Genomic DNA, 15,130 nt, shown 5'->3' on the forward strand with positions numbered 1-15,130 from the left:
AATCCTTTTCATCTTTCTTCATATAAGAAACTTCCCATACCTCTGATAATTTTCATCACGTCTCTCTCTCTGTACCAACAATAAACTTCATAGATCAACTAGAAGTGAATGTCACTCTGTTGTAATAAAATACTGTTTTTATTCAGGGGTAAAGCCAACAGATAATAGGTTTTCACTGAGTGTTTCACAGTGGCTTTAGCTACCATGCTCTTGGCAACCATGCGTGAATTTGAACTCCTTCTCTCCCAGCTGTGTGGTTCAAGGCAGTTGCCCTCCTTGAAGAGACTGAACTTTCCTTTCTGGGCCAATATTTGGGTCACTGTAGATGAGAAGCAGTCTGAGAGCCAGCAGGGAGGCAGCAGAGTGACAGAGGAATCTGGGATTGAAATCAAAATATTTCAGAAAGTATAGCTGTACCTAAACCCACTGAAATATTTTATTCCTTATTGTAACAGGAAGTTTACATACTTGTGAGGAACACAAATGTGGTTGACTTGGCAGTTAGGTTTATGGTTGGAGTGGACTCAATAATCCTAAAGGCCTTTTCTAGTCTTAATGATTCTATGTTAAACTACACAAATAGGTCACTTTTCCAGATTGAATTGCCATTACATTACCATTTCCCATCAGCTGGCATCTAACTTAGCTGTTAATAGATCCTGTTGAAACTGTGTAATGTCTTGACTTAATATAAATCACTCATATGTGAAACTTGTTGTTCTGCATTGATCCATTCCCAAAGAAATAATAAATATATTTAACAAGCTCATTCATACTGTGGAAAATTGGAGACAGTTGCTATTTACCATATGTAGAAAATGATAATTTATTAATACTCTTTGTTTTCTAACTTTTAAACCAGCTGCCTGGCATCATTTTAGACAAAACCAGACATGTATTTACTGGCTGCAGTTCTTTTGAGCTAGTCAGATAATTTAGCGACTGGAAATGTGTTTAGTGACATTGATAATATCTATATTTTAGAGCTTAACACTCACACCTGGTAGTGTGGTAAAACATCTGGAATTATGCTGTTTTTTTCCCAGACCAGGTCTTGCTTGACTTTGGTTTAAAAGGACAATACAATATTGAAGTAGACTGAATATTGTGTAACTAAGACTACTAAACTACTAAAAAGCTTGGCAGTTTCACTTTAAGAAGAAGTAACATCATATGAAAGACTTTCCACTTAGCTAAAATGGAATTACTGAATATTTTATTAACTGATTCTTATAGTTAGAAAAAAAAAAATCACAGTGCTGGGCCTGGGAGTGCCCAGCAGACTGCTGAAAAAATGAGGATGACCAGAAATGCTGCCACCTGGATTGAGACCAGTGATGTTAGTTCACTTAAGGCACACACCTTAAAGGAATATATAATCTCAGTGGGCAGGAAGGAAATGAATGCCAGAAGTGACCTGGTTAGCCATTCTTCAGTCAGAGCTGCTGGAGCCAGACTGACGAGGCTCTCTGATGATACTTTAATTGCTGCTGAAGGAATAATGTTTAGTTATAGACTGCTTTGCTACCACATGAATACTTTTAATGAACCTTACATTCACATACAAGTAGCACTGTCTGAGGTATAGCTAGGGCTTGTGGAATAAAGCTTATTATTTCTTGAACATCTTTCCCTAAAATATTTACATAGGTCTCAGAATTAAGAGAAGGCAAGGAATAATCACAGTTTGATTATTTATGACTCTTTGAGATACTAGTATAATATGAAATTAAGAAGTTGTTGTCTTTGGGTTCTTTTTCTTTAGGTCTTGTATGATATAACCTATTACACGTCAAATGAAGAAAAATAGCAACCTTTCAAGTTCACTGTTAATGCCATGGAAAGACTACATAGTATATCATCTCCATTACCTTTATATTCACCTTTATGTTTTTACAACTGTTATTTACTTTCCTGTTTTGAATTAATTTTGAAGTCTTGAAAACAATGTTACATTTGACTATCAAGCAAATGAAATGAGCATCATATCTGTGGAGGTCACAGATAATCAAGAGAGGCAATAAAAAAATTCAAACATGAAAAATTTATTATTTGATAAGCAGCTGGTGATTTATGTAAAAAGCATCAATAAGAAGGATAAAAGAAATATCTTTCCAACATAATGGTCAGGTGTGAGAAATGAGAACTGTCATAACCTGAAAAAAACCCTAAACCAACTAAATTTACATTATTAATATTTACTGGATTTTTTAATATTTGAAGAATGGGATGGAAGTGATTTCAAAGGCTGGAAAGTGTGCCATTTCCAAAGTAAAGCTGCTGGAGGCGGACTGGCAGGATGCTCTATAGTTGTAGTGATACAGTGCCTCAAGTTACTTCACTGAAGGCTCAGAAAGCAGATGCTGGAATCAGGTTTTGAATTTAGAAGTGTGCTACTGGCTGTAGTAATAATGGATGATAATAAGTCTTCACTTTTGTATCTTTGACTCATGTCAAGAGATTGGGACAGATAAGGATTAGCAAAACTACTGTCAAACCTCTGCTGCAAAGAACATTTAGGACTCTAATGGTCAACAGGATACCAGTATTAATCAGAATTCTTTGTTTCCAATTCTGCTTTAATCCTAGCACTGTATGAAAGTCATTATACAGAGCCTAAGCCTGTTCAGCTGCATGTGCTTCTCTGTAGAAATTAGGTATAAATATGGAAATAACATAAGGAAGCAATCTGCACCTCTGCATACTACTTGTATATGAACACAAACTTCTAGCTTATGGTCAATACTCCCTACCTCTAGTGGTGACCAGGAAGGATGTGGGATGGTAGTGACAATTTTGCCATGTGGGCAAGGACAGGACAATAGTTAGGTGGCAGGTGCAGAAGCAGGGCATGTGTGTTCGTAGAGATGCGTGGCTGTATGCTGGGGTATTGGAGGACACCTGGAGCATTCAGGTGGCTGGAGGGGGGCTTGATTTTTGGTATTGTCAAGAGTGGATGAAAAGATGGTAAATAAATTATTGGAAGTCTCAAAAGATGAAGACACATGACTTCAGAAATATTAATGGCATCATCTGCCTAGCAGGTCCCAAGCCCATAGATGAATGCAGGTACCTGGGAAACAACTGGGCGGGCAAATACAGAAACAGATTCTGTCAGAGCTGAAGCTCGTGAACTGGGATCTCTGTCTCAACTTCCTTTCTCACCAGAGCTTAAGGTCTTGTCTGCCCCAGCAAGAGGAGTAGCTGTAGGGACATTCCTCGGTTATCTGAACCCTTGGCAGCACAACTGCTACTGCAGATGGAAACTCGGCATTAGTGTCACAATAACGTGCCAATGTAGTCAGATCAAGGCTCCTTGGAGCCTAATGCTTTGACATTTTGCTTCTTGACACTGCCAACAGCAATGCTAATTATTGCAGCTTGCATTTACCTACAGCAGCTAATTTAAGCCTGGGCACTAGTCAGTCCCTGGATTGTAATGAGTAATAGCTACTCATCACCAAAAAAGCCAGGTCAACTGGAGATGTTTCAGATCCGGAATTAAGAAAGGCCTTATACATAAATCCAAAGCCTTTCAAACCCTTTTCCTCTGGTGGCACACATTTCACAGACACTTCAAGTGTGTTTAAATAAGCATACCCTTAATGAAACGTAGGCTTATCCAGAATGCTCCCTTTTCACTAATGATGCAACTGTTTTTGAATAAGCTTTAAAACACTTGCTTACATGTGCGCATGTAAAACTTCCCATTTTTGGCTTCAATCAAACTCATCATTGACAGAAAATGGGCATCTCATAACAAGCTTTTCCTTTTAACTCACAGACAGCTACTACAGATAGGCTACTAAACCCTGCAGAATCACAGCAACGTTTATTTAAGATGGAAGAGGCCTCCAAGATCATCGAGACCGAACTTGGGCTTGTTCCCTCCACGACAGCCACACCTCAGCTCCAAGCGCCACCTCCAGCCGCGACTCGAACGTCCCCCGGCCGTGGCTGTGGCCGGCGCTCCCTCCGCCCCCCGGGCCGCCTCAGCCGGGCCCGGGCGAGGGCGGGGCGCGAGCGCCTCTGGGAGCCGCCCCCGGCCCCGCGCCACCCGCCGGCCCGAGCGAGCGCGCGCGCGAACCAGGGCGGGACGGGCCATGCGCATGCCCAGCAGCGCGCGAGCGCGGAAGCGGTGCCCCGCGCGCCTGCGCAAGAGAGGATTCCGCCAGGCGCCGCCGGACTTCAACATGGCGACCTAGGCCGGCCGCGCCAGCGCCACCGCGGGCGGGCGAGCGAGACCGCCGCCGTCATGTCCCGGCACAGGAACGTCCGAGGATATAACTACGACGAAGGTAGCGGTTATGGCGAGCAGGTGCTGGTGGCAGAGCTGCGGGGTCCGCCGTAGCTGGCGGTCCTTCCGCACTCCCCCCGGCCCGTGCCCCTGCCACCGGCCGGGCCTCCCGTCCCGGTGGCCGCGGGCAGGAGGGTGTGGCGGGGCCACACGGCGGTAGGGGAGGGCCCGGGGGGGCTGTCGGAGGCGGTGGGAGGGGAAAAACCACCCCTCACCTCCCCTCGGCGGGGGTTGGATGGGGCTCCGGACGAGGTCTCTCCCCGCCCCGTTCCCGGCCCGTTTCCCGCCCGGGTGGGGAGGGTCGGGTACACGTGGCCGCTCTGCCATCCAGGACCTCCTCCTCCTCCTGCCGGGGCTTCCCGGGAGCTTCCGCACGGGGAGAGCGTGGCCTTCGTACGTGGCCCAAGCCACAGCTGGGTTGTACCTGCGTTGCCTTGAGCTGCCCAAATTGATGCTGCTTTTTAGTAGGGGCACTGACTTGAAAAAAACCTCAGTACGGTTGAATCCATCCATCTTCAGTCTTGAAAAACTTAAAAATTTGTATTCACGGCCAAACTAGCAAAATGTTGCTGATGTTAATAGATAGGAGTCAACAGCTGTTGCTTGAGGAAGAAATGTAATTCTTAAAGATGGAGTTGTGCATTTAGGGAATAATCTGTTTTTCAGGCACCTTTCTCGTTTTACTTAAGCTTCTTGCGTGGAATGAAGAAGTTGAGTTCTTCCATAAGAACTTGACTAGTACCTACAGTACTGCACCTTTCTTTGTGCCCTGGCCCCATTAACTTAGGCAAACTGTAAATCAGAGTATTTTTTTCCTCCTCCAAGTCTTTATTTTTGTTGGCTTGGGCTATGGAGAAATGGTCACACTTCAGTTCATACCAATATTTTACAGAACCCCTTGCTAAGAGAGCAGCAATTTTATTGCTTCACTTTGTCAGATTATTAAAAAAATGCAAGAAATGCTTCAGTCTGCTTCTGGTCTCCTGTTGAGTGAACAGACTACACGGTTTTAATGTATTATAGTAGTGCAAATTGGGTTTTGCTCTGTGATCTTGGAATTTCTTGGAAGTTGTAAATTCATGTGAGTTGTGATGGCTGTGTGTTCCCACCTTGTAGTTTATGCTAGTGTAAATTTACCTAATATAGGAAAAATCTTGAACTAGACTGGGAATTTTACTGCTTGATTTTTCATCCTCTAGCGACCAATTTTTATCACAGGTTGGTTGAAATGTTGATTTCAGCTGAGTCTCTGACTTTGGAGAAGTTGAGTGCGCAATCCATAGAGTTAATATTAGTGTTCGTACACTCATCAGTCTTTTCTAATGAGTTCGCTGAGATACACAGTAATTTGCTGTAGTCATTAAGTTGCTATTGCGCTTGGAAACATGACTGTGAGATTACCTGTCAGGTCTTTGCCCTTGTACCATATGTTTCTTCTGTAGTCACACAGAATCATTTATGGCCCAAATGAAATAGACTTGGTGTATTCTTCTCTAGTAAATAGAATATATTCTTTTTATGCTGCATGTGATTCTGTAATGCCCAAATATGAGTCACATTTCTAAACTAAGTATTTGCAGTATTTTTTGGTTTCCTTTCATACGAAGACTTCTGAGGCCTTAGATCTTAGGTCTGTATTTGACCATGTTCCATTTTTTCCCCCTCTCCTTTCTGAGATGTTATGATCATAACCAAATGTGATATTTCATCTACAAATATCCTGGCAATACAGCTGGAATGCTTCAGTAGCTTCTACTCCATTCTCTGTAATCTATGCAATTTTTAAATACTAATTTTTGTGGTCAGTGCATGCTGTGGTCTGTCTTTCAGAACAATAAAGAATAGATATGAAACTGCCAAGTGTAGTAGCGTCTTTAATAATAGTTTGTTAGTTTTTTCATGTATTTCATTACTACTTACTGAAAATTACACTGTTTTTAAATTTTGACATAATACTAGTTTTTGGAAGGAAAGGTGCATAACTTACTCTTTATATTTCTTGGTGCCTTTTTTTTTCACGAGGAAAGAATAATTTTATCTTCAAATGACTGTATAAGATACTTACTTTTTACCTCAAATGACTGTATAAGATACTTACTTTTTACCTGAAACAATTTTGCATATTCAAAGGGAATTGTGACTTGGTTTTTTTTTGCCTTGCTGAACTTCATTTGAAAGGTAGATGGATGCGAACATAAAATCGAGAAGAAAGGTGAGAAGTGCGTAGGAATGGAGTGGAAATACTGATTGTGAGTTGTTGGAGTAGAAATTGTAATTGAACTGTCTGTCTGGGGTAAAGACTGAGAGGTAATGAAAAAATATCAAGACAAGTGCCATGGGTAAAGATTTATGGAACTGTAGAAAGGTGGATTTAGTCTGTGAGGGCAAAGGAGATGCTGAAGGAGGAGGTGTGAAGTATGGTAGCTCTTAAAAATTTTCAGCCTAATGAATAGAGTATTAAATGTTAAATTATATTACTGTAATGAAATTCTGTTATTGGAACTTAGAAGGTTACTTCTTCCCTTAGAAAATAAACAGAACCTACCTGTACTTCTGGAAGAGAGGAAATGCATTATTTCATAAAACCTCATGCAGAACCTATGCTTTGAATTGTAATATTATTTAGAAATTGTGCAGATTAATCTTGCTGTTTTTGCTTCATAGACTTTGAAGATGATGATGTGTATGGCCAATCAGTAGAAGATGATTATTGCATTTCTCCTTCAACAGGTTAGTTCAAGTAATTATCAAGTATTGGTCATTGATACCTGTTCTGATATTTATTTCTAAATTAAAACAACTTTTAAAAGCCAGTGACACTTTTGAAAAAGTGCCTAGTGGCCATAATCCTGTTACAGTCAATTATGTAGTGTTAGGCATTGGACTTTTGAAAGTTCCATTAGATAACTGGCCACAGTTAATCCTGCATGTGTTTTATCCTAGATGGTTGGAATGTACTTGGTAATGTAAAAATCTGCTCTGTGGGAATGTGTTGATGATATTGAAACATTTGGTCTCTCCATATGATTAATAGGATCTACCTGGCCTTAAGAGTTGTTACTGTTACTGTTGCACCTGGTAGTTGATGTCTTTTATGAAACTGAGTAAATGTGGGGCAGAGAGTCTCATTGTGGATTGCAGTGCTGGTCTTCATTCAAGATCATGTGGAGCTAAACAGCCTTCCAGCATCTGGAATGTTGCAGAGTAGGTTTAAAAATAGTGATGGCTGTGTGCTCAGGTAAGGCATAATTGGAGTGGCTCAGCCCAGCTGAGTTCAGCCTGGCTGTAGAACCACTAGGTTGTGTTCTTCAGTCAAGTCTCTCAAGATTATCAGTTTAGCGTTTTCCTAGATTTGGTGGCAATGTTTCTAGAGCTGAGTAGGCCCTGGAAATAGCACAGCTGGTGTTGGCATGAAGCTGTGCTACTGCAGGTAACCGGTTTTGATCTAATCCCCTGTGACTGTGATATAGAGTGTGTCCTTTGGCTACAGGAGCTTGAGATAATTAGTTCTTTAAAACTGTGCTCTTCTCCCATGCTGTTGATTTCAGTGATGAAAATGTGCCTTGTGTACTTTTTGCTCAAGTATAGACTGATAAATGGCAAAATTAATTCCTGCCTGTGCACTGTAATTTTCCTAAGAACTCTTTGTGTGGAAGCTTCAATTATAAAATAATCTGATCAAGATTGTGTAACAATCTTAATAGTTGCTTCAGTTATGGTTTTTGAGTATAAAATGGTATGCATACATTTGGGAAGCATTTGCTAGAAGTTGCTACTTCTGCATAAACACCTGCTTTCAGTATGGATTTCAGAGCTGGGGAGGATATTACATCGCATAAGGCAATTTGATTACATTATGCTTTGCACATTTCTGAGAGAGTATAATAACTGGGGCTCTTGTTCAGCAAGAAGGTTTGTCTGTATATGCCTTAATGTTGCTAAACCAGTGTGAAACCACACACTTGTTTAAAGTTTTATGTGCATTTTTACTCATGGGCTGTATTTCTAATGAAATTCGAAGAAAGAAAGGATGTCTTGAAGTCCATTAAATTCTTATCAGTAATTTAACATACTGTAAAAGCAATGTTAATTTCATGCTAACTCTTTAAAATTCAAACTGTGTTTAAAAATGGTTGTGTAAGGTTCTAAAGACATTAGGCCGTAGATTTGTATAGAAAATACTGTTTTTCAAACCTGGAGTATAATCTCTTTTGTAATGATGAACTTTGCGGAATTAGTGCGTTCCATGAATACAAATATATTGCCCAGCCTGTAGTCTCACTGTGATGGCAACTTATTTATATTCTAGTATGAGCTGTTTTATGCTCTATGCAGTCCTCAGGTAGTAGTTATTACACAGTAATGTCTCACCACCCCCTTGAAACCACTGCAAAAATTCAGCATTCTATCTTACTTTACCTTTAGTTGTGTTTTGCTTTTAAAGGAGGAAAAAATTATTCTTTTATTTTAATACTTTGTTTTTTGCCTAATGCAGCAGCCCAATTTATTTACTCCAGACGAGACAAACCAGCCACATTTGCTGAGCCATTAGAAGAAGAATATGGCTGTGAAGGTACCGATTCTGCTGCTGATTGTTTTACATCCACTCATCAGTTGACTGAAGTTGATAGAGGTAATTATAGAAAACAACCATCAGAATAATCTCTTGCATGAATTGAAGATTTACTAGAATAGTCTTAAATTAATGTTTATTACTTTACTGACATTGCTGACAATTTTGGAATCTTGTTATAAAACAGTACCCTTCAGGGAGCTGCCTTCAGTGGTCATTCCTCAAGTTCGTAACAACCTTTTGTGTAGTTCTTGTAACTTGGTTGTATACACCTGAAATGTGCTCTTAGTTTCTTACTAGAAATAATGAGATTTTATGTGGAGACATTAGAACAGCTGTACTGACAGCTCAGATCTTGACTCTGAGTATTAATAACTGAGTATTAGTATTAGAATGATTTCTTTTTGTTTTGCATTCCAAATTACAGCAATTAGCAGTATTTAAGAGATGTTCCAAGTCTCGCATTTCCTTGAAAGACTAGCCAATATTCTGTACAATCTTTTCTTACACTGTTTTGCTTTCATAAGACTTTTGTTTCCATTCAGTCTTGCTGAGTTCTGAACTGAATGGTTGGGGAAGAATACTTGCTTTTGTTTTTTAAACTTGCTGCCTAATCATTTAATTACTTGCTTTGTGAAAAAGAGTCACAAGTCTTTTTCCTAAGTATGAATAGTTAATATAGTTTTTAATGTTTCGGAAATAATCAAGGTTATTTTTAAAATGTTGGAAAGATCAGAGTAAAGTGTGTTAAAATTTGGTACTTTAAAAAGTTGCAGAAAATTCAGAAAAGTGAATTGGGAAGAATTTTGATTCCATGTCAAGTGAATTGGTAGAAGTTAAGCTAACGCTTAGAGAGATGGTCAAATATGATACATTTGGGCATAATATACATGTTTTTACAGCAGGAAATAAAGCTGTGGAGGGCAATTTGAAAGAATGTGCCAATATAATGGTACAAGTGATCTACACAATGCAGTCCACTGGCTTTGCAGAATGCTTTTGACAGACTCAATCAGTTAACAGCTGGTACTGCAGCAGGAAGGAAAGTAACATTTTGGACTAAAAAAAAGAGGGAAAAGAAACATCAAAATATCCACTTCTACTGTGAAAACAGCAGTGGTCTCACAAGACCTATTGTGTTTGATGCAGTATGTAGCGTTGCCCATTAATACAAAATTGTTGGTGTAGCCAGGGTGGCTGCAAAGAGTTTCACAAGGTTGTTCTGATTGAGTATTAGATAGTAAAATGGTAACCAGCACATTGTGCAAAGCTCTGCACTAGTTTTGCAGGGCAAATGTCTAGGGAAGATTCACTTGCTATTTGAATTACAGGTAAAGGGTGCTAATACAGTTACCTTGTGGAGGTTAGAATTCTGTAGTATTGAATTCCCTTAAGCAAGCTTCTTTAAACATCTACCAGGAAGTGTTAAAATAAAAATATGTAGCTGTCTTCCTGTTCTTCAGTTCTTACTTTCTAAAATAGGAGTCAGAATCTGGGATTTCAGGAAGATTTCCTTCTGCTCTTTAGTGTTTGTATGGCTTCCAGTGAGTGGCAGCCTGGTGAATTTTTAGTCTCCTGTTGTGCAGCAAGTATCTTAGTAAAGACTTATAGTAGTTGCAGAAATATGCTGCAAAGAAAATTGATTTTATCAGCCAAAAATACATTACAGTTTTAGCAAAGATAAAGATTACAGGTAGTTTGAAACGTGGCATGTTGATCCAGGCTTTCATTTGTTGAGGCCTGAGGACCCTGAAAATGCTGTTTTACTTTGGGTGTTAATTGTAGCATCTGTAAACACTTAAAATATACTGTTCAATGGGATTCTATGTTGATTTACTATAATACTTTGGTTAATTTTAAGGTGATTATTTGTATTTCTGCTCTGCAGTGAAGGTAGTTATTTTACAACATCAAAATATTTCAGTACCGAGAGTTTCTAGATTAATAAATAGTAATGTGTTCTTTATTGCAATATCTGAAATAGGTCACATATTCTGCAGGATGTGGGAACAAAGTCTATCAGGGCAGTAAATGAGATTGAAATTTATTTCTAAAGGTTTTAACCTTTATTGTAATGTTTTTCCTTTCTGTTTTCTAATCAGAAGTGCAGTGCTAATGATTAGTCCATTGAAGATATATTTTTGGGCAGCTTATAACAGTAATGTGTTTCTTTCAGCCCGTCTTAATTCATGCCTTGATCAAATGAGAGAAGTTTTGGCAGAGTCCGTACCAGAACAAGCAATGGTGCAGGCAGTATTGGATACTGAATTTGATGTACAAAAGGCTTTGGATCTTGTGCTTTCACAAGGCAGTAAGCAAAATGTGAAGACCAAGAATAAGGATGCTGTGATTTTAGCAAAGACTACAAAAGGTATATTATGTTTAATTGTTTACATTCAAGGTGATTCATTTCTATCTATGGTTCAATTTGGGCTTTACGAACTGTGAAGACACTTATCATTGCAATAGTAATTTCTTGGAAAATGAAAGAAGACTGACTTATTATATGTGTGTTCTAAAGCATTTAAGGGAAAGAGCTTTTCTTGAGCTAGAAGTCAAAATAACACCTCAGTGTCAGTTTAAATTCAAGCTGAAACCATTTGCAGTTCATGATAGATTTTTGATTTGTAATATATGACTTATATGAACTAATTCATGTCCTTAAATTTGGAAAGCATTTTTAAATTTTTAGTACTTCTTTTATTTGTTTGGTAAACTGACATCTCTCATCCCTAGTATCTCCCTTTTTGGGTAGTGTCTATACAGTAGCTTTCTTATTTTGATTTGTACTTAAATATTTGTAATCTTTACTGGCATTCTCTGCTGATTCTTAAAATTCTTTTTGTATTTCAGTAGATACCTGTAATTTCATTGTAGAATGTTCTTTACTTTTGGATGACACATAGTAATTAAATGCCTTTTCATGTTTCTTGATTTTTTTTTTGTTGCTGCTGTCAACTTTTAAAAATGGGATATTCCATTGTGATGGACTTCCATCTGAAAATTATTGGCTATTGTAAGGTAAGGAGACTTACATTGTTGTCCAGAAATGTGTTTTGATACAGACAATTTCTCTTGTGCAGTAGACAGTTTTGCTGACAACACCAACAAAACTGGGTTTGGAAACTTGACAGCCAAGAGTGATTCAGCTCTTTATTCTTTAACTACTAATTTTGGAAAATCCAATATACCTTCATGTGAAAGGAAAGGATCGAAATCCTCTTCACTTGTTCTGTTATCTGAGTTCGGTGATGATTTGTGTAAAGGATCATTTTGTGAGCCTGTGAACAAACAGGCAGAGAAGCAGCTACCAGAAGGTGCTAATGCAGTAAGTTTGGTTCCTGATGGTCAAGATGTGTACTCTAGCATAGGAAGTAACCCACTGAAATGCAAGAAAACACAGGACTTGAAATCCTTGCTGATGCAGGATGTGGTTTGTGATTCTCTGAGTCCTGAACACAACATTCCTCTTGTATCCTCAACAGCTTCTGATTGTAATAGTAATGCAAATTTTTATAGTCCTCCATGTTTAGCAAGTGCTTTAGGAAACTTGGCTCTTGATAATGAAGTCAGTCACACTGTAAATAAAAAGAATGAACTTTTTGAAAATTTTTCTTTACTTGCACAAAGTAGAAAGCAAGAAAACCCCTCTTCAGACATGGCTGCTTTGCCAGTGTTAAGATCTGGAAGTACATCATTGGCTGACTTGCTTCAGGAGCACCAGGAAAGCAGTGCTAGCTACTGTTACTCTTTGGCTGATCTTTACACCCAGTCAACAGCAAGTCTTACTGATAGGCAATTGGGAACCTCATCATTATCACAACTAGTAAGTCAACCTCAAACTTCAGGTGGGATGCCGGAGCTAACAGGATCTTTGTCTTCTCTAGCCCTTTCTAAAGTTTCTCCAGTAAAGGAGGTTGAGAATTTATCACTCTCAGATTTAATAGCAGAGACTATTGAAATAGATAAAACTCAACAAAAGAAGGACTTGCCTTTGTGTGATGTAATTGAATTGAGGCCCTCTCAAGGTACCAACATTGATTTAAGTGTCCTTGTAAAAAATGTGGATGTATCTACAGAGAAAAGTGTGGTAGGACAGTCAAATATCTTAAGTCCTGAAACAAAACTTGTAAAAGAAAAACAAGGAAAATGTTCTGGTTTTGCCAAAACAAACAGAAAACCCAAAAAAGGGCTTGGTCTTAAGAGGCAGGATTTGTCCCTTTCATGGATAAAGGCGCTACGTGCAAGACCTTCAGCTTTTGCTTTAACCTTGTGCCTCCGTTATCCTCCAAAAGGGTATAAACGGCGTACAGTTGGGATACATAAAACTTTCCTATACAGTAGACAAGTACAAGATGTAAAACCCAAGGAAACTGGTCCTACAATAGCCATAACACCGTTTGACTTCAAATCAGCATCTCCTGATGATATTGTGAAAGCTAACCAAAGAAAAGCTTTTACAAGACAGTAATGAAAAAAAAAGAAAGCACCAGTGTTGGTATTGCATTATATTAAAAAAATTATATAGGACCTATTTATGATCCAGAATTGATTTTTTTTATTTTTTAAATGGACATATTACAGTTCTTGTTGATAGGTAGAAATTTGTATGTGAACTTTTAAAGTGTTGCACTGAATATCTTAATTTTTGCATAATTTTCACTGACAGTTTAACATTTTTAACTTTTGGAAAGTTTTGAACTTTACTATACAGATACTGCGTGTACAAAATTCTGTAAACACCATTAGAGTTCTTGAACTATTGCTCTAGGTGTTGGAGATACAGTTCATTGGGAAGAATAGTGAATTATTATTTTGTAAAGTAATTTACTTTTGCTATATGGTGTATAGTTTGGAGAGCAGGAACCTCAGTTTATATTACAACTGTTTCATTAAATGTTCTTAAGGTTAGGTTTTCTGATAAAGATGTGTTATTAAACTGCCAGACTTGTAATTGATGTTTCAAGTCAATGTCATTATTCTATCTTTATATTGATCACACTATTACAGCAGAAATGCCTTTAGTTTTTAAAAGCCTCAAGGACCTCAGGTTTTGACAGTTCTGGTTGTGGTAGTACATATTGTAGTTTTTGATAGGACCAAATTTGTAGGGGAGCAAGCAATTAAATTGTTGTTGTGCCCCCCCGACTCCAATTAGCTATCAAAATGCGATATCCAGCATTTTAAACCAGCAGTTTTATAGGTATGTACATGCTGCATGTATTTCATAAGAAGTTTCCCTAGGATTCTGTTGTTTATTCTCAAGTCTTTCAGAGAAGTACTGAAGTATCGGTTCTTTCAACTGTAGCATGAGAGTCTTTGCTCAATGGAAAAAAAATTCAGGCAAAGCCTAAGTGCTATTTGTGTCTGCCTCTTGTCTTTTTTGAAGAAAACTTCCTTTAGAAATGGAAATGCATTCTCTTCTACTGTTTGCACACATTGCTGTTTGAGTCTTTAGATAAAAGATCTATATCAGAACATTCTGGACTTACTGTGGTGCCCTGTTATTCAAACTAGTAGCTGCATGTATGTTTTAACTTTTCTTTTAGTACACATTATAACCTCTAATATATTGCCAGTGTCATTGTCAGTATTTTAGATTCAGAACAGCAATAAGTTCAATAGAGATACTGCTGCAACTAGAAAAATGTGTGTTCATGCACTTATGCTGAACTTGGCAGCTAGTATGAAACAGTAGATACGACTTTCATCTAGATTTAATCTAATTTTTGTTGAGGATGTTACATCAAAAAGACAAAACCTTTAGGTTTATTCCTGACTTCAGGTTGCACTACGATTTTGTTTAAAAATAAAATAAAACAAAACATGTTCCAGTTCTCTCAGGTACAAATTTAATGGTCTGTATATTTTGCTTGTTTGTCTAGTTGATGCATTTGTCATTCAGGACTAAGAGCAGTGTGATCTTTGACCTTGTGAATGAAATTAATGTTTCGTACTCTAATTAATAAAAGTTTTATATAATGACAGTGCTCCAGTGTTTATGTTCCAGTTGATGTGTTAATCTGTCCTAACCTATTTGGAGTTCCTGTAAAGGATTAAATAATACAACCCACTGTACATACTATGATCTGATAAGTTCATTAGCAGGAGCATAATTGATTTCCTGAGAAGACTTTCTATAGAAATAGCAAGTTCTACTGTCAAGAATATGAAATGCTTTTCAGTGATCTGTTTCTCTGCAGTTAGTCCAAGTCTTAACTTCCCTCTGCTTGAAAATCCAAGTCTGTTTTTCCTGCTGA

General features: G+C 38.2%; 1 protein-coding gene across 2 annotated transcripts in view; it reads left to right on the forward strand.

The window, feature by feature from the left end:
- The first annotated feature begins 4,114 nt into the window (after positions 1–4,114).
- Positions 4,115–15,130, forward strand: part of HBS1L (HBS1 like translational GTPase) — a 58,146-nt gene continuing 47,130 nt past the window's right edge. The window contains exons 1-5 of one of the 2 annotated variants that reach the window (XM_014874184.2): positions 4,116–4,298; positions 6,962–7,027; positions 8,793–8,930; positions 11,047–11,241; positions 11,897–14,857. In XM_014874184.2, coding sequence (XP_014729670.2) covers positions 4,256–4,298; positions 6,962–7,027; positions 8,793–8,930; positions 11,047–11,241; positions 11,897–13,341 — 1,887 coding nt within the window. In that variant the 5' untranslated portion in view covers positions 4,116–4,255 and the 3' untranslated portion in view covers positions 13,342–14,857. Of the gene's footprint in view, positions 4,299–6,961; positions 7,028–8,792; positions 8,931–11,046; positions 11,242–11,896; positions 14,858–15,130 lie in introns of those variants that run through there. The other variant, XM_014874183.2, reaches the window with a different exon arrangement.

This window comes from Sturnus vulgaris, chromosome 3, assembly GCF_052056855.1.
Source record: "Sturnus vulgaris isolate bStuVul1 chromosome 3, bStuVul1.hap1, whole genome shotgun sequence".
Classification (NCBI taxonomy): Eukaryota; Metazoa; Chordata; class Aves; order Passeriformes; family Sturnidae; genus Sturnus; species Sturnus vulgaris.